Consider the following 19,482-nt stretch of genomic DNA (forward strand, 5'->3'; position numbering starts at 1 on the left):
CAGAGCAGAGATGGAACGTGAAGAGTGGCTGAGGCACGGGGAAAGCTGGAGAGAACACAACACGAGGGCCTGAAAAGAAAGGCAGAGAGCAGAGAGTGGCTAAGGTGACGATGACAGAAAGGGTCCCTCACATGTTATACCCCACAGCAAATGGCAGTGGTGCGATTTGCAGCATTTAAAGGTGAGTAGAACTCGCACCATTGTCAGTTGCTGATGATTCCAGGCAGGAGGTGGGTCCTCTGCCGGTCAGGTGCTACTACTCACTCAGCACCCTCAGCCAGCCGAGGCGCTACGCGTTTTTGTCGTCTCAAGTTTCTCAGGTCCCCTCAACAATCCTATCCAGTAGGTGTAATTGGGCTATTCCACAAAAGAGGAAATAGAGGCTCCCCTTAAAACTCAAAGGTCTTCCAGAGATCTCTTTTCCCACCGAAGGGTGGGTGGAGGGGCAGTTGATTTATTTTATTTAAAAATTTTCAGAATTTTATATGCATTAAGATCAAAGCGTCAATATTGTGCCAGGGTGCTTGAGGCTGATGTCGTAGCCTCTACCTGGCAGATAGGAAGAGCCAGGGAGCCGGTGAGACCGATGACTCAGGTCTTGCTCACTGGCCACTGGCTGGAGCTGGCTTACCAGGCCCGTGGGGGCTCTTCAGGGCAGGCAGGGATTCCTGGCAGAACAAGGGGCCATTCCTGAGTTCGGCCTGAGCTTTCATCTACTGATTTCTGGCTTTAGTAAACCTGAGGGGCCTTTGGACTTTACTGGCGTCCCGTGAGAGATGTTTATGAGCCTTGACATTTTTCAGCTGCGGGCCCTGCCCTAGATGGCCATCGGTGTGCGGCCGTCGGAGGGCACAGTTGATTTCTTTTCATGGAAAGGTTTCGCCAAGGCTCTGTTCCCCTGTTTCCCTCCCCTCCCCTCTCTGCTTCCACCCCCTTGTTATTTTCTTTGGCACTTGAAGAGGGCCATATTGTTTGCGGAAGCCAAGGGGGCCTCAAGGATTCGGAGAAACGCCCAGGCGGGGAGTCGGCCCCACACCGGGGAGGTGTTGCTGGCGCTGGCTCCCTGCTCCTCGGCGCTCCGCTTTGAAGCTCACCCACAGAGCGGCTTTGTGTGCGGCCTCGGCCCCTGGAGGGGAGCCAGAGCCCTGCGGAGGCTCCCTCTCCTCATCCGCAAGCTCCTTCCAAAGCCCCAGAACTGGGAGGAAAATGGCTGCTCTGGGTGCCATGGCAGGCCTCCAGAGGCCGCTTTTCCGGGGGTCCCATCCCCAGGACGGGAGGAGAGCGGCAGAGCGGAGGCTGCCCAGACGAGGGAGGCCGCTGTCAGCCCCTCCTCACCCGCCCCTCTCCTGCTCTCCTCTTTCAGGAGGCTCCACGCCCCAGAGTCTTCCCACAGCGACTTCTCTTTGGATGGAACGTGGTCCCCATCTGCCTTCTCCTGAGGAATCTCTGCTCATCCTCACTCCCCCTCGCAGAGGTCTCTTCCTCCTCACTGAGTGCCCATCAGGCGTCCTCCTCATCCCTCCCCTCCAGACCTAGAGATTTTGCTCGCCCTGAACCAGGAGTGCTTGGAGCCTGGCCTAGCCCACCACAGGCCTACCTCAGTGAGGGTGACTGACTGACCAGGTGACTGACAGTCACTCTCTCCACTTTACACGTGAGGAGATTGCCGTTCCGGGGACTGACGGGACCCCTGTAAGGTCACGCGGCCTGTCAGTAAAGGAGCTACTGAAGAGGGAAAAGTGGCATTTTCCCTCTTACCACGCCCCACTCTTCTTGGTTGAGGAGGACCAAGTTGGGCACACATCTCAAGACTGACTAAAGCAAGATTTGGATGAAGGTAGATATGTGTAATTGTAATTATAAATAATGGATAAGCAGAGCCTGACTAGAAAAAATAAAAAATACCATCTAGATTTGAAGAATCAGAAAGAGGATGGAGAGACTGAAGATGATAGTGTTTAGAACTTTAATGAAGACATGAAGAAGACCCTTTTGCTACTTGGAAGACATGAACTCAGGGCAATCAAATAAGGGGTTATATACCCGCAGAATATATTATTTTTAATGGGTTGTGTTGTCTGGAAATGTAAAGTGTTTTTCTCAACGCTTCTATCATTTATAAGATAATTTCAACATTTTGGGAAAGTTGAGCCATGAGGCCCTTCTGCCTATGTCGACCAGTAGAGGCCCATCATGGGCCTGGTAGGCTTGATCTGAATGCCCATAGGTCACTATTATTAAGCAGCAGGCTCTGCCAGCTCCTTTGAAGTCTGAAGTGGGTCAGGACACTTGTTTCAGGGCCAGCTGCATTGGAAGGAAGAATTGAACTAGAGAGAGTTTTCAGAAATTCTAGGGGAATTTTCACAAGTGATGCGATAACCTGAGATGCATTTAAATTCAAAAGGAGGATTTTAGCTTTCAGAGCTGGGTGGGTGCACCAGATGCCCGCAGGGTCAGCAGATAATGTCTATGCCTGAAGTGGCCCCCATGTGGAGACAGTGGGGATTGGAAAGTTCATGCCAAAGTGCACAATGGCTACCCGACCCCTTGCCTTGTGGAAAGGTGGGCCTTGTGTTGCCAGGACCAGATTGCTAACTGAAATCTCCTGATTTCTATTTTCAAGTGTGGCAACTGGCTTGGTTTTTACAAAACACCACGGGAAGCCCAGTCAAAATGTCTTCATGGGCTGGATCACTCCTGGCCATCACTTTGTGATGAAGAATCTCACAGGCTTTTGGCCACTTGTCTCCTTCAAGATTATTGTTTGGAGTGGGCATGCTAAGACTTTGAAGAATTCTTTTATGGTTGAATAATATTTTCTTCAAGTTAAAACTTATCTGGAAAAAAGCAACCCTGTTTTACTGGGAGTGGAGGTGAAGGTATTAGCTCCAGGAGGCTCCTTTAAAATCACTGTTCTCAAACTGGAAACCAGGATTCCTATATTTTGAATTCCCCTTCAAAGTTGAAAGGGCACATGGTCTCTCACACTTAGTGGTCCTGCCTCCTTGGACTCGTCTGCAAAATAAAAATAATAGGACCTACTTATCTGGGCTATTAAAAGGATTATGTAAATTAATACATGGAAAGTACTTAGAACAGGGCCAGGCATATGGCAAGTGCTCATTAAATATCATCCACTTATACTTGTCAATATTAGGGTTACCTCCTGGGCTTCACATGTCACCACTTTAATTACATTCCTTCAAACACTTCTAATTTTTTTTTTTAATGTGTAAGCCAGCTGCTTTGTCCCTTTCTAGACCTTCGGTTTATTTTCTTCATAAAAAAATAGGAGTTATATTAGAAACCAAGCTTAGAAACCAAACCTAGCTAATTTGTCTTTGCATTGCCAGCCTGAGTTAGGTCCCTTAATGCTGCCATCTTTGGTTTAAAAGCTGGGGACACAGGCGAGTCTGTGTGACTTTGTAAAATTCTTAATCATCAGGACACACACAAGACTCAAGCTTCTGAAACTGAGCAGAGGAGAGGGTGATGGTGGTGGTGCTGTATCCCCAGGGTGCACAGAGCAGGTAATTGAAAGTCACGTAATATTCATTATGCATCTTCAAGAGAAAGATCAGAGGGTGAGTCCATTAATCCCCCACTTCCTTCTTTGTTATAGATAACTGATGTCTTCTCAATCTTATGCAGTGTCCTTAAAAAATCATTTCCAGGTCGGGTGCAGTGGCTCACACCTGTAATCCCAGAACTTTGGGAGGCTGAGGCAGGTGTATCACCTGAGGTCAGGAGTTCAAGACCAGCCTGGCCAACAAGGTGAAACCCTGTCTCTACTAATAATACAAAAATTAGCTGGGTGTGGTGGTGCACGCCTGTAATCCCAGCTACTTGAGAGGCTGAGGCAGGAGAATTGCTTGAACCCGGGAGGTGGAGGTTGCAGTGAGCCGAGATGGCGCCATTGCACTCCAGCCTGGGTGATAGGACGGAAACTCCATTTCCAAAAAAAAAAAAAAAAAAAAAAAAAAATCATTTCCAGACATGTCCTTTGGCCACCTCTTCCAAATGGATGGTTGTCCCTAAACCCTTCCTATATAAAGATCCTGGAACCCACACTGTTCATTTTCTTGGAGCCTCACTCAAAGCAAAAATTTTGAGGGAAAATTTTGATTTTTGGTTTTTTTGAGACAGGGTCTCACTCTGTCATCCGGGCTGGAGTGCAGTTGCTCGAACATGGCTCACCGCAGGCTCACCCTCCTGGGCTCAAGCAATCCTCCCGCCTCAGCCTCTTGAGTAGCTCGGACCGCAGTTGTGCAACACCATGCATGGCTAATTTTTTAATTTTGTAGAAACAGGGTCTCACCATTTTGCTCAGGCTGGTTGGTCTTGAACTCCTGGGCTCAGGCAATCCTCCTGCTTCAGCCTCCCAAATTGTTGGGATTTCAGGCATGAGCCACTGTGCCTGGCCTGATTTTTATATTACAACAAAATAGATATGCAGCAGAATGCAAAATTTGCAGGTTCTAAAAGAAGTTTGAGCTTAGAGCTTTCAGTTATGTCCCTCTGGAGCGGAACTTGATCTTTTTCCTCTGCTGATTGGGGAGCAGTGGTAAGAAAGTTTGTGAAGCTAGATGAACCTGCCAGCTACAGGAATTCTGTACAAGAATCCAATTCTTGTTCCCAGCCAATGAGCCTGTTGGAGTGGAAGGGACCTTCCAATGGAAGTCACAGGGTTGGGTGTGGCAACTGAGCCTGGGCTGTGGAGATGGACCTTCCTGATTTGAAATCTTGGCTCTTCAATGGATTAGCTGTGCAACTCTAACAAACTGTCCTAACCTCTCTGGACCTCAGCTTCCTTCACTGGTAAAATAAAAATAACAATAGTACCTATATCTTAGGAGGTTTGTTGTGAAGAGGAAATGATGCAGGTAAAGAACTTAGCCTAGTATCTGAATGACAGTAAGTTTTCAGTATAAGTCACCTGTTATTGGTTATTATTTTGGGAATACATTTGTTCTTAGCGAAACGGGGCCTTCCTCAATCTAGCTGAGGAAAAACTACAGTAAAGCAAGCTCAGGGCTTGGCTGGGACAAGACAGACAGTCTGGGTCAGAGGAGGCCCGAGTTAGACAAACTTGGACCATAATTAGCATGATTTACTAGCATAGGGAGTTGGGAAAGTGTTTTGCCCGGGGCAGCACTGAAGAGAGGTGGTGAATGAACTGGATAGCAGGGGCACCATCAATTGCAGCTTTGTCACTGAAAGGAAGGACTTTATGAGGGAAAACCTGAAATGATAAATGGCTTTCAAGTTTCCTCCCAGAGCCAGTCCAGCTCCATCCCATACCCCTTCCTGGCTTTCCAGCATAGCCTATGGAAAGAGACCATGAGATGGAAAAGTAAAGTCCAGTGCAGCATAGGAAACTGTATAGAGAAAACAGAAGGGCTGGCTGCAAAGTAGCCATGGCCTTGGGAGCGTGGAGTTAGGAAGGGGCCAAGAGAGCCAAGCCCTGAGCAGTCCTGGGGCCATGGCCACCCAGAAGGCTCAGGTGCATGTCCACTGGGCTAGAGGTGGCCAACAGTGAGTCCTCCTGAGGTGTGGGCGCTGCCACAGGGCTCACCTCAGACTTTCAGATGATTTTGTATTTGTTGATCTGGTTTTGACTTAGAAGTTCTTAGATTCTTTCCTTTGTATCTGCTCTCAAGCTTCTGTACATAAAACATGAATCTTGCTTAGGAAAGCCCATGTGGGGATCCAGATGCCTCTTTCTCCGACCAGTGGGTTTTGCACTTTTTTTTTTCTTACAAAAAGTGCTTTCTTCAAATAAAATCTCACATTGTGCAATAATATTATAGCTAACATATTTATTGAGCACTTAGTATGTGCCTGTTATCATGCTAAATTATTTGTGCTTTCTCATGTTGTCCCCAACACAATGCTATGAAGTCCTCTGTCACGTTACCCATTTTACAAAGGGAGAAAGTAAGGCTCACGGGTGTGACCCTTTTCAAGCTCACGTAACCTGTAAGTGGCAGAGCTAGGAGTGGGTTATCTGGGTGTATTCTGGCTCCTGCAGCCCAGCCTCACTGTGCTCTACCGTCTTCAGAATTAAAGTGGAGAAGCATGCTTAGGGATGGAGGTGGACAGAGAAGGACTGAAGCCCCATCTTCTCAACTGTCACTTCCACTCCCTTCTCTGGTGGTCCCTGAGGAACCTCTGGGAAACCCCTAAAGCCTCTCGGGAACCTCAGTTTAGAAACCTCTGCAGCTGACAAAGTATAAGCAAGATTCCAAAGCAAAGGAGGCGCTGCATGTGTGCGTGGCACATTGGCTGTCAGGGGAGGGGTGTTGGTCTGTGGAGGTTAAGGAAAGAATTCCAGAAAGAAAGTAGTGGCAAGGCCAGGGTACTCAATGACTACTGGAGGGTTGGCTACTGGAACTCAACTGGAGAAATCATCTTTTAAAAATATCATATGCATGTGAACTACATGCAGCCTCCCCCCTACCAACCCTCCCGCCCACTTGGATACATTTTCCAGTAGTCATCATTCTTTACTTTGAAAAAGCCACAGGCAAGGCAGGGTGAGTTCATGAAATTCTAGAGTATTTTGCAATCTGTGACTGTCCAACCTCCTGCCTGCAGTGCAGCCAAGCAGAAGTCCTGCTTCAAAGAGCAGGTCAGAATCCTTTGTGGTTACCACACCAGGGCACAGATTCAGCGGCACTCTGCTCAAGCCATTTGAAGGGTTTTTGAGAACAGCTGGTTTTCCTAAATAGGCTGAGTATTCCACCCTTCCCTCTCCTAGACATCATTTGTCTAGAAGGCACATCATTTTTTTTTCTCCTTTTCCTTCCCTTCCCTCAGGTCTCAAATATCTAAGCTGTTAAAAATTCTGAACTGAGAAGTTTGAGACGGAGTTTTGTTGTTATTTTTGTTCAATACGGACAATGAAGAGAGGAGAGGGAAGGCTGTTTTTCTACCCAACAGGGAGTGGTGAGGAGTTCTTGGCTAGGGTGAGCACTTGCCAAGTGCCAGGCATGTGACTAAACACTTCGTACACAAAATCTCATTCAATCTCCCCAACTCCAGGAGGCAGAGGAAAGCATATCTCAAAAAACTGGCTGCAGGTCACATGGCTGGTAAGTGGCAGTGCCTGCCCATGAACCTGGGTGAACAGGAAGCTGCCACTGCGACAATCTTTAGGGGGGCCCAGAATTCCAGATAGTATTTCCTGGGAGGTGGGTAAGGACCTCAGGAGAGGTGTCTCAGAGCCTGCTGGCCATGGAGCAGGGAAAGTTGGCTGAGCAGTGCCCAGAGGCAAAGCTGGCTGTCTCCTGACCCAGCCCTGCCAGAGGGGGCTTTTGTAGAAACTCCAAATGGATGCACCTCTCTGGGTGGCAACGTTCTTGTTGATAAAAGACAGAAGGCCCCTCCTGCTAATCCTCCCACCTGTGGAGGAGAGCAGGGGCTACAAGGCTCACCCGGTGCCCAGGCAGCTCCAAGAGAGGTGTTTACTCCAGGTGAACATTTCACACCCAACTTCGACCTTTTGGAGGTCAGTGATACTGAGCTTCCCCTGAAATCCTGAGGGCCGGTGGCTACTTGAAAGCCTGGCTCCATCCCTCAGGGAGCCTTAGGAACCTGGGCCAGTCTTGAAGGATATTTTATTTTCACTGGCCGCATGACTTGATGGGAATTTCTGTTTTCTCAGTGGGTGGTGGGAGGAGAAGGCTGTGTCTTCGATATTGCCTGATGCAGGAATCATAGAAGCTTCTGGAAGGGATCCTAGCAATGGCCTGGTCTAACCTTTCATGACGCTGATGGAAATGCGGAAGCCTCTGGCCAGAGAGCTGTGTCTGAATGTCTAAGACTTGGTTGGATTTAAGGAACTCTGGCAATGCCACTGGTGATCACTTCTGTTAACCTCATTCTTTAAAATTGTGGTAAAACATACATAATATAACACTTAACCATTTTAACTTTTCTTAAGGGTACAGTTCAGTGGCATTAAGTACATTCACATTGTTGCACAGTCATCAGTGCTATTCACTTCCAGAATTTGTTCATTATCCCAAACTGAAACTAATCCTTTTTTTTTTTTTTTTGACCCAGAGTCTCCTCCTGTTGCTCAGGTTGGAGTGCAGTGGCATACTCACAGCTCACTGCAGCTTCAACCTTCTGAGCTCAAGGGATCCTCCTGTCTCAGCCTCCCAAGTAGCTGGGACTACAGGTGCGTGCCACCATGCCCAGCTAATTTTTGTATTTTTTCGTAGAGACGGGGTTTCTCCATGTTGCCCAGGCTGGTCTTAAACTCCTGACCTCAGGTGATCTGCCTGCCTTGGCCTCCCAAAGTGCTGGGATTACAGGCAGGAGCCACCATACCTGCTCCCCAACCTTTTTTTTTTTATCTCACTGTCGCTCAGGCTGGAGTGCAGTGGCGTGACTGCAGCTCACTGCAGCCTTGGCCTTCCGGGCTCAAGGGATCCTCCTGCCTCAGCCTCCCAAGTAGCTAGGACTACAGGCATGTGCCACCATACCAGGCCAATTTTTAAACAATTTTTTGTAGATACAAGGTCTCACTATGTTGCCCAGGCTGGTCTCCAATTCCTAGGCTCAAGTGATAATCCTGCCTCGGCCTTCCAAAGTGCTAGGATTACAGGTGTAAGCCACCACGTCCAGCGAATCCTTCAATTTTTTAAACAGTTATGTGTGCTTACCAGGTACCAGACTGTGTCCTAAACACTTCCCATATGATAACTCATTTCATTAGCATAACAACTCTACAAGGTAGCATTGTGGTCATTCCCATTTTACAGATGAGAAACTAACTGGGACATGAGAGGTTAAGATGACACAGCTAGTGTCAGAGCCAGACTTCCCATTTGGGACACACCAAGTCTTCATGACACAGAGCTGCTGCTTCACTGCCCAGGCCATTGCCTGGGGCAGCTGGTTGTAGCCCGCCCCTCCCACTGCCACCCCAACTACTTCCCAGCAGAATAGGCAGAAAGAGGGGGCTCTCATGATGGCAGGTCTGGGTTAAGTGAGGCCTGGCCTTATGCATAGGTAGAGAGAGAGCCTGGAGCTGGGCCCCACCACTGTGGGAAACATAGGGAGGGCACGGCGACTTGAAAGTTTTCATTTTCCTCCTTCAGATTTAACCTGTTAACCAAATTTCAAGGGAAGGAGACACAGTACATTTCTCATGTCTTTCTGGGAAACAAGGTGCTTCTTAGGCCTAAAGGAGAATTGTACGATGTATCTGTTTGATTCAAGTCCAAATGCAATGATCTAGACCTTACAGATGAGGGTGAGAGATTTCACATGTGCGTGTGTGTGTGTGCACGCGTGTGTGTATGTGTGTCCATGTGGGGTGGGGGCAGGTGTGGGATTGTATTATGTAGGTAAGTGCCTCAAGTCTGTGAGTGTGGCCTGGTCCCTGGCCCCAGAGGCAGGGGCTTCTGGTAGTGGACTTTTTGCAGTCCCTGGAGGCATGGCCTCTCTTGCACACTGCCTGCCTCCGGACACTGAGTCTGGACTCCTACATGGGGTTAACACTCAGTGAGGACTGACAGCTTGATTGGCACTTGCATGACCGCTGAGCAGCGTGTGCTCCTGTTGTGCCAGCAGTCAGCCAGGTGTGCTGTGATATGTGGTCACCCAAGCACCTCAGTGACAGAGGCCCTCAGAGGGTTTCTGGGGGCAAAGCTCAGCTGGCCTCCCTCCGGCATGGGATTTTCTCAAGGTCCCATGCTGCCTTCTCAGGTGGAGAAATCCAGGCTGAGAAAGAGGAGGAAGGGTGGGGAACAGTGAGGGGCTCATATTTACTGAACACTTGTTTTGTGCCAGGCTACATATTTACACCCTTTGGCTCCCTTAGTCCTTATAGTAGCTCTCATCACCCCTGGTTTAGGGAAAAAGAAATAGAAGCTCAGAGAATAATGATATATTAATATCAATAACCACAGTGTGATATCAATTATAAGATGGGTCAACTTGCATGGAGCTTAACTGTGAGGCCCAGGGCAAGTCACTTAGCCTCTCTGTATCTCAATTTCTTCATGTATAAAATGGGGATAATAATTGTTCATCTCATAGGGCTTTGGCAAGGATGAGATGGTGCTTGGCACAAGGTTTGATACACAGCTCGTGTTCAGTAAATGTTGGCTAAAACCACCATGACCAAGCAAACACAGCATACCAGGTCCTGGGCTAAGGGCTTTCTTTCTACTACATTGTTTAAATATCATAATAACTCCAAGAGACGTACATTTTACTTGGCAGCAAAACGAGGCTCAGAGAGGTTAGCTGAGCCGCGCACGGCCTCGAGGCCACAGAACTAGGGAGTTTGGGGGTGAGGGTTCCAGCACCTTTTATCTGCAAGAGGTTGCCCTTCCTTCCATCCAGGAGCCCTCCAGCCCTCTGCCCTGAACTCTGGTGTTCCTAAGCCCCAGCACAGCTTTGTCTTCCGCCTGCGGCCAGCACCACCTCCTGCCCTAGCCCATCCTGGCTGCGCTCAGATGGGCTTCTTCAAAGGTACGCACCTGTCTGATGCTCAAAGGCAGGGTAGTACTCTTCACTGCTGAACAGATCAGTCCACGACATCAGGGGATCGCAGAAGGATGCATTAGGCAGGAAGGTGCTGTGTGTCACCGAGTCCAACATTACCCTGTAACAGCAGGAGAGGTTGTGAGGAGGCTGGGGTGAGGTACTCCTGAAGCCACACTGTGCAGGAGCCCCTAGCAGGGCGATACTTGTTTTTTAAAAATGATAACAAATATGTCACTCACTAGGAGCAGGCACCCCCTAATGTCTCCTACGAGTGACATTATTCCATCCTTGCCATATCCTGTCTATCCCCATTTTAGAAGAGAAAACTGAGGCAAAAGGGTTGAGACAATTGCCAAAGTGATATAACTAGAAAGTGGCAAAGAGGGGACTGGAGCATGGAGGCTCTGATTATGCAATATTGCCTCTTTATTTATGTTTCCTGTTTGCTCACATCTGACCCCTGAACTCTGACTTATGATGTTCAATAATATGCTTCTAGAAACAGCGTGAGATGCAGCCATAAGAAAGAACAAGATCATGCCCTGTGCAGCAACACGGATGCGGCTGGAGGCCATTATCCCAAGCAAATTAAGTCAGGAACAGAAAACCGTATACCTCATCTTCTCGCTTAGAAGGGGGGCACTAAATGTTGAGTACTCCTGGACATAAAGGTGGGAACAATAGACACTGGGGACTGCCAGACGGAGGAGGCAGGGAAGGGGGCCAAGGTTGAAAAACTAACTACTGGATACTACACTCAGTACCTGTGTGATGAGATCAATAGCACCTGAAACCTCAGCATGGTGCAATACACACAGGTAACAAACCTGCACACATACCCCTGAATCTAAACTAAAAGTTGAAACAATAAAAATAAAATAAAATTGTTTTTTTTAAAAGATGTAATCCTGCTCTGTCGCCAGGCTGGAGTGTAGTGGTGTGATCTCAGCTCACTGCAACCTCTGCCTCCTGGGTTCAAGCGATCCTCCCACCTCCACCTCCCGAGTAGCTGGGACTACAAGTGTGTACCATCAAACCTGGCTAATTTTTGTATTTTTAGTAAAGATGGAGTTTCACCATGTTGGCCAGGCTGGTCTCGAACTCCTGACCTCAAGTGATCTCCCCTTCTTGGCCTCCCAAAGTCCTGGGATTACAGGTGTGAGCCACAGAAACTGGCCGAAAAAAATAAATAAATAAAAATGAGGTAAGAATTACTGTGTATGATTAATCCATAATTCTGAAATCTGAAAGCTCTGAAAACTGAAAGGAAGTGTGTGTGTATGTGTATGTGTGTTTGCTGCAATCTTATTTTCTAGCACAAAACAGTCCTGAATTGATGTTATATAGTTTTATATACTGTTTTATACATACATACACATACATACAACATATATATGTTATACAGTTTTATAACTGTGGTTGCAGTTTTATTTATTGCACTGAGTGAATATTCTTATGATGCAGTGCAGAAATATTAATGTTTTGAGCAACCCTAAACCCTGAGGGGTAATCTGTACTCCACTGTATATATACTATCTCGCCTTCCTAAATCTGTGAAGAATTCAGAATTCTGCAGCATGTGTGGCCCAAGGTTTTGGAGACGAGTGTGGACCTGTGGTAATTGCAACAAGCACTTCACTTTGGGCTTCATGCTAAGTACTTTAGCATTTTAGCTATATTCTTCCTGGTCTGCTCAGAACAACCACTCTGAGATAGGTACTGGCAGCAGTTCCATTTCATAGGTGAGGGATGGAGGCTCTGAGATTCCGGGTAATACATGCAAAGCCAGCGAAGCTGGGTGGTGGCTCAGGTGTGTCTGTTTAAAAAGCCCATTCTAATTGCTGTGCTCCAGTCCCCACACACTTTGGTGGCGGCAAGGAGCTCTGGGGCAGGGTGTGTGGTTGAGGCTGGAAGGAAGGCAGAAAAGAACAGGCCTAGGGCCCCCGCTTGCACACATTCTTGCCTGTGCCGGTCTCAACTTTGCTGCTTCCCATATTCCCACATGCCACTCTCTACTGAATCCCATCTCCCCGCAATTCAGAAAAAATAATAATCCGTGTTTGGTGGATTAAAACAATCTGTTCACCTGAATTCTTTTTTCTGATTCTTGAAATAATGTTGACATAGAGTAGTTCTTTCCTCGTTTTGCAAAGGGAACATAGCTGCTCAAGATCACACCACTGGTAAGTGTCTTGGGATATTAAACACATGGAATTTTAGGATTGGCAGGAGTGAATTCTTTATCTAGTCCAGTGTTTCCTAAACTTCAGTCATTTGCCTACGACTGTGATAATTTCACTCAATCCATATACTATGAGCACTATTATTTATTTAAAATACTTAAAAAAATCATCAACTCCCTTTTTATTTTAACATAAATATGCTAATTAAAAGGAAAACTTTATATTAGCAATATAAATGGAAAGTCAGGATTTTTAAAACATACATAAAAATAAATATTTAAGCGTTTGAATAAAAATGGTTCATGCGCCACCTAAATCAGGGGTTAGCAAACTACATCCTACAGGCAAAATGCAGTCCCTCACCTATTTTTGTAAAGCCTGCAGTTAAAAATAATTTTACTGCTGGGCGCAGTGGTTTACACCTGTAATCCCAGCACTTTGGGAGGCCCAGGCGGGTGGGTCACCTGAGGTCAGGAGTTCAAGACCAGCCTGGCCAACATGGTGAAACCTCGTCTCTACTAAAAATACAAACATTAGCTGGGTGTGTTGGTGCATGCCTGCAATCCCAGCTACTCGGGAGAGTGAGACAGGAGAATCGCTTGAACCTGGGAGGCAGAGGTTGCAGTGAGCCGAGATTGTGCCACTGCACTCCAGCCTGGGCGACAGAGCAAGACTATGTCTCACAAAAAAATAAAAAATAAAAAAAACTTTACATTTTTAAGTGGTTACATTTTAAGTGGTTATATAAATATTTACATCATATCCTTGATTTTGCCTTTTGGCCTGCTAATCCTAAAATACCTGGCCCTTTAAGAAAAAGTTTGCAACCCCTAACCAGATTCATCTGGCATATTGCCAGTTGATGTGAGTACCACGTGTTGGAAGATACTGAGTTAGTCCAATTTCCCTCCTCGCCGCCACCATTTTACAGTTGAGGAAGTTGAGACTCAGGGAATTTGTGTAACTAGCTCAAGGTCACATAGCCAGTGGATGCCAGAGTTAAGTGGCAGGGAGGTCCTTAGTTTTCTGACTCTCAGCCCATCTGCTTCTCTTTCTGAAAACACAATTGAGCCCCAAGGCACACTTATATAGCAAATCAAACCTCAGTACTAAGAGGGGCAGGATTGTTTGATTCTGAAACCAAAGGTCAATTCTTTGCAGATGCTTGAAAATCTCCAACCACCATCATCATCACCATCAAATGTGCATGAGAGGCCGGGTGCGGTGGTTCATGCCTGAAATCCCAGCACTTTGGAAGGCCAAGGTGGGCAGATCGCTTGAGGTCAGGAGTTCGAGACCAGCCTGGACAACATGGCGAAACCCCGTCTCCACTAAAAACACAACAATTAGCTGGGCATGGTGGTGCACACCTGTAATCCCAGCTACTCAGGAGGCTGAGGCATGAGAATCACTTGAACCCGGGAGGCAGAGGTTGCAGTGAGCTGAGATCGTGCCACTGCACTCCAGCCTGGGTGACAGAGTGAGACTCTGTCTCAAAAACAACAACAACAACAACAAAACCGTGCATGAGAACTCCTCTCCAGATGTAAATATATAACCGAGTTTGAATTCTGACACTTAGGCACCTTTTCTGGGCCATCACCCAAGAGTTTCCAGACTCTGCTGGGAAGTCTCTTCGCTGATGCCTGGAGAGGGTTAATGTGCTCTGCAGATTATCGTGGGCATGGATCTCCTCCTGGGAGCCCAATCAAACAGATGTCAAGGCTGCCTGGGTTTGGGCTGTGATTTTCCCACGGATTGGCTGGTTTTATATCCTGAGTGTGGGGGACAGGGAGGGGGTAGGATGCTGAGGGATGGGGTGAGAGGTTATGAGGAAGGGAAGGGCCTCAGGAGCTGAAAGCCACTTCTGCTTTCTGGACTGGACTTCAGAAAAGTTCCTTTAAGTGAGGGCTGAAGACAAATATATCCCTTTTCCTCTGGGCCAGAAGGCTCAGAAAACTAAAGAAGAGGATGGCAGACCTGTGATATGACCTTCATTGGGTTGGGAGAAAGGAGAGGTGAATTCCACATGGAAGAAAACAGAAAACAGTCCCCAGGTCTTCAGTGTCAAATAAGGAATCCATTAAATTCAAAACTCGACAGTGGGAATGAGATCTTCCTCATCTATGCCTCACTAATTGCTCTCAAAAGTCATTGGGTATTAAAAAAAAAAGGTCATTTGGTAAATTGAATGGCATTATATAAAAACTAGAAATATTTTTTGATCAATAGTATTTTTACCTCCTTTAATATTGTTATTCTTTCTCCTCTTTATACCGGCCTACTCACTTGATCTGTAATCTCTCTAGTACTATACACAATGCTGTATCTGGTTCCCTTTGGTAATTCCTTCTAAGGCAAAATATATCCATTAAGTTTTTGTAAAGAGCCTTCTCAGGTGTACAGCATGCTATTTTTCTTCTGTAATTATTTCTTGCTTTTGGAAAAAATATCTTTTATAAAAGCAGAAAAAGGTTTTTTTTTTTTTTTTTTTTTTTTTTTTCCTGTTACAGCAGGAGTGGGTGTTATTAACTCTGGGCTCTCCACAAAAGACCTTGGCTACTTAGCCAGCATGCAGTAGGTGTGAGAGTTCAAGAATAATGGCTGCTTTGTATTCAGTAGCCTCTCTTCTCTAGGCCCTCTAAGGTCCTTGCAATAATTGAAGATGTTAGCTCTTAAGGACTTCTTTAGTGGAGGTAGAGCAGGATAGGTGGGAAAAGGCAGATGTCCGGAGCCCCCTTTCTCAGAAGTAACATTGAGGCCCAGGGATATGTGAACACAGGCCTGAGGTTAGGCCAGGCCTGCTCAAGGGGGGTGATATTGCCCCCCTCTTTAGGGAACAAAGATGAGTTCTTGGGGATCAAAAAACTGAGTTATTAATTACAGTGTTTTATCACGCTCCAAAGGTCTAAGTAGATGTATAGTTTATCTCTGGTACTCACATTTCTGGTGGGGAGATGATTAAGAAAAATGACCTAAAAAGTGTCCTTAGGAGAAGTGATAAAAAAAAAGGTGGAGAAGCGCTGTGATAGATCCACCTAGTGTCAGCGTCAGTACAGACAGGGATCTGCTGGGAGGTCTCTTGGCCTGCTGTTCTGGACATACTTTTCATTTTGTGAGGGACTAGCTGGCTCATCATGGAAGGAGCCCTGGGCCTGGAGTTATGATTCTGCCTCTTGCCCCTCTCCAAATCTCAGTTCTTCAACTACTAAACAAGAACACAGATAAAACAGCCCCCAAGGTCTGCCCTAACTCTGGGACTTTCTGCAGACACCCACCTGATTGAGCCAACACATCCAAACCTGGGCACTCACACACATATGCATACACATTGATTATGTTTGCATTTTTTGGTCAAGCAAGTCCACCAAATTGGAGGAAAATCCAACCACTACACACACAGACTGAACTTTTAGTGCTGAAAAAGCTCCCTGATTTCCTCTTCTCCCTTTTCTCCTGTGCCCACTGCCTTCTACCCCAGTTGGAGGTAGATACCTCAGGACAACTGAATATTCTTTGCCCAGCCTAGCCGGGTAACTTAAACACTCTGGACCCTCACTCACTGCTCACCGATAGATCCGTGGAAGCTGGAATCAGTTTCCCCCAAATGTAGTCATCATTCTAGCTGCCTAGTAAGTAGGAAAAGCTCAAGAATGATTAACACAAGGTGGAGGAATCAGGTGGGCTCACTTCACACGTGAGAAAGTTGGCTGCAGGTACCTGTGGGAGTGAGGCAGAGATGGCATGGAAGCTGAGGTCCCCAGATGCCTCCAGTGGCTTCTGAACCCTTCTCAGAGCTGGCTCACACACCAAATGCACACAGAGAGGGTCCACCGAGTTGAAGGCACAGGCCTGTGGGCTTCTCAGCGTCACACAAATCAGAGGCAGCAATAACAGGTGTGGCGCCCATGGCCTGAGCAACCTGGCACCCCTGCTCAGCCTCCCAGAGAGAGAGGAAGGAGCAAACCACTCAGCCTTGGCCAGTTTGCCAGAGGAGGAAAATTCCTTCCTGACTCTGGTGGTGATCATCAACTTCACTCTGGGCATGTGACCAAAAATTGGCCCAATTAAGCATCTACACATTGGCTGTTTACGGGCCAAATCATCACTGGGCAGAACTAGGCCATAGGGTGCAAAATATAGAAAAAAGTGGCCAAGATTGGGCTTCCTCAACCCCACCCTCTGAGTGGTATCATCGCGAAGAAAATCACTTTTCCTTCCCTAAAGCCTCAGTGATACCCAAATGTCCACTCTGTCCCAAGCCTTGTGAGCAAGGGAGGGTCAATTTCCTAGCCCTTGGACCTCCCTAAGAAGGGGCCCATTGAGGAGAACCCAGTGGAGTATTTCAACACTTACTGCTAAAGAAAGATTGAGGGTTGGGTGCTTGAGGGTTTGTTCTTCTGGGAGGAACCCTAGCAACTGTGAGAACCAATTTGCTGACCTCTTGTCAAGTGGTTCCTCATTTTTCTTTAGCTCGCTTAGGGAGTTTGCGTGTTTGTTTGTTTATAGCTGTTTTTCTGAAGGTGCAGCGAAGATCCAAAAAGGTATGCCATGTAGTTTGCTGTAGGCTTCGATGCAAAGCTTACCAGTTTTGGATTACATACATCAGGGGTTAAATCCTACCTCTGCTGCTGCGAATGTGGGGCACATTTCTTACTACCCAGCCTGCTGAAATTCTTAAGCTTTTTTTCATATAGATGTGGTATATAATATTCATGACCCTCTTTGAACTACGGTTTCCTCATCTCTAAAATGGGGATTTTTTTTTTTTAAATCATTCAATCCAATATATGCAAAGGACGGGGCATAATACATATGTTGAATCCTGTTTTAGAGGGAAAAATCAGCCATCAACAATGTATCTAAAAATTTGCCACTCTGGTGACTTCTGAAAAAGGGAGATGACCAAACTGAAAACTCCGGCCCAAGAATACCTTAGATTATGAAAAACACTATCGCAGAGAACACGAAGACAAAAGAATCAAGCGTTCACTCGGATGGGCAAACCACCCCTTTCCCTGGGTCTCTGGACTAGACTGAACCACAGAGCTGCCTCCCTAAGTCATCTAGCCTTTCTGGCCTCAGTTTCCTCATCTGTAACATGAAGCGATTGCACCTAGTGATGTCTGACACACTTTCGGGCGTACAAAAGGCATCCACACGCAGGCCCGGCTTCAGCCTGAGGAGGGAGCTTGTGCTACCTGTCGCTGTCAGCAGGGGGCAACCCCACAGAAACCCCACACACTGCAGAGTCTGACAAGGCCTGAGAACACAGTGGAAAAACCCTAACCATTGCTTTTCTGGAAGCATTCTCTTCTGGGGAGATGTCAGAGGGCAAATGGGTTTCTTTTAAAACTGTTTTGTACAAATTCCTGAAAATGCCCCAAACTATAATAAGGCAGTTCTCTGTATCGAGGGGGTGGGGGACAGTGGGCAGGCCGGTGGGGAAAGGAATTCAGTCAGGGGAGAAGGGTAGGTGGGGGGCTTTCCTTGAAGCTGAATATTTTTCTGAGTAAAATCCAGCTTCCCTTCCTAAAGAAGCTTTAGGGAGGATAGAGAACTGAGCGCCTGGGCGCGTTCTCTTAATTCCCCTTGGTTCAGCTAAGGGATCCAGAGGGAGTGGTGGCTGTGAGGAGGGCGGGTGGCCGCACGGCCTGCGGAGGCAAGCAGGTCTCTCTGAGGCAAGCCGTCACATCCGTGTCAAACAGCTCCCGGTGGCCCTGGGACTGCACCCAGCGCAGGTGCCGGCCCTGGAGCTGGAGATGGACGAGCAGACCCAGGCCCCAGGCCGAGCCTCTGAGCCCTGACACCCCTTACGATTCATCCAAAAAAGCAAAGAAAAGGCGCTTACGTGAGGGCAGCGGTGGCTAGGTCCAAAGATGAGGCTTTCAAGGCAAGAGAAGGCAGGCGCTCCCAGCACCAGCGTGCAGTGGAAATAAAGACACCTGTAGCCTTGTGATATAAGTGACACCTACAGACAGGTCCGTTTGGTTTTTCAGGTTTACGCACAGCCCCTTTGATGACGGTGACATACAGTGTGACACGGCTCTTTGGAGGGGGTGAAATGGTTCTCATATGCAGAAAGTTTACCTTTATCCTGCTTTTGTGCCCAGCTCACCCCTGCCCTGCAACCCCCCACTCCCAGCCCAGGGGACTCAGTAAACAAGCAGAAAATTCTTGTCCCTGGGAGCTGTGCGGGGATCGTGCGTTTGCTGAGGAATTTTCCTCTGTGCAAGCTGGAGGGGAAACACAGAGATTCCACCCTGGTGCCGGTCTGCGCTGCCTCTCTCCCAGGCTGGCTGAGCCCAGTGCTTTTGTAAGATCATGTCTTTCTCCGTTTTTCCCATGTGGTAAGAAGGAAGAGCATTATAGGCCCAGTGTTAAGACCTCAGGTTTTGCAGCTAGTTGCCTTTAGATTCAAATTCAGTGTCCATCATTTCCTAGCTGTGCTACCTAGAAAAATGTAGCTAACATCTCTGGGCTTCATGAGTGTAATGTAAGTGATAGGGCCTCTCCTCATGTGGATGCCAGCTCTCAGGTGTCTCGCCGAGAACTGCCCGCTTTTTAGTACTTCTTCGTGACAATAGAAACTCTGCCTAATTTAGGCTGCGAAGCACAGTGTCCCAGGTCATCTATGAGACAGGTATTTATAACCCTGTGCCTTTTTGCATTCTGCTTCTAGCCATCTTGGGCAGCCGAGATGTTGTATTCAAATGGCAGACTCCAAGCTTTAAAGCTAAAGCAAGGACTGGTTTGTTATGTTTTCTTGGGATCACCGGGCATGGGTACAAAC

General features: G+C 47.3%; 1 protein-coding gene across 2 annotated transcripts in view; it reads right to left on the bottom strand.

Moving 5' to 3' along the window:
- ELF5 (E74 like ETS transcription factor 5) overlaps nucleotides 1-18,846 on the bottom strand; it is a 35,189-nt gene extending 16,343 nt beyond the window's left edge. Inside the window, exons 1-2 of one of the 2 annotated variants that reach the window (XM_063783977.1) lie at nucleotides 18,541-18,846; nucleotides 10,500-10,624 (exon numbers count right to left, since the gene is read on the bottom strand). In XM_063783977.1, coding sequence (XP_063640047.1) covers nucleotides 10,500-10,624; nucleotides 18,541-18,764 — 349 coding nt within the window. In that variant the 5' untranslated portion in view covers nucleotides 18,765-18,846. Of the gene's footprint in view, nucleotides 1-10,499; nucleotides 10,625-16,409; nucleotides 16,625-18,540 lie in introns of those variants that run through there. The other variant, XM_003312977.2, reaches the window with a different exon arrangement.
- Between the last annotated feature and the right edge of the window lie 636 nt (nucleotides 18,847-19,482).

Source organism: Pan troglodytes, chromosome 9, assembly GCF_028858775.2.
Source record: "Pan troglodytes isolate AG18354 chromosome 9, NHGRI_mPanTro3-v2.0_pri, whole genome shotgun sequence".
NCBI classification, from domain to species: Eukaryota; Metazoa; Chordata; class Mammalia; order Primates; family Hominidae; genus Pan; species Pan troglodytes.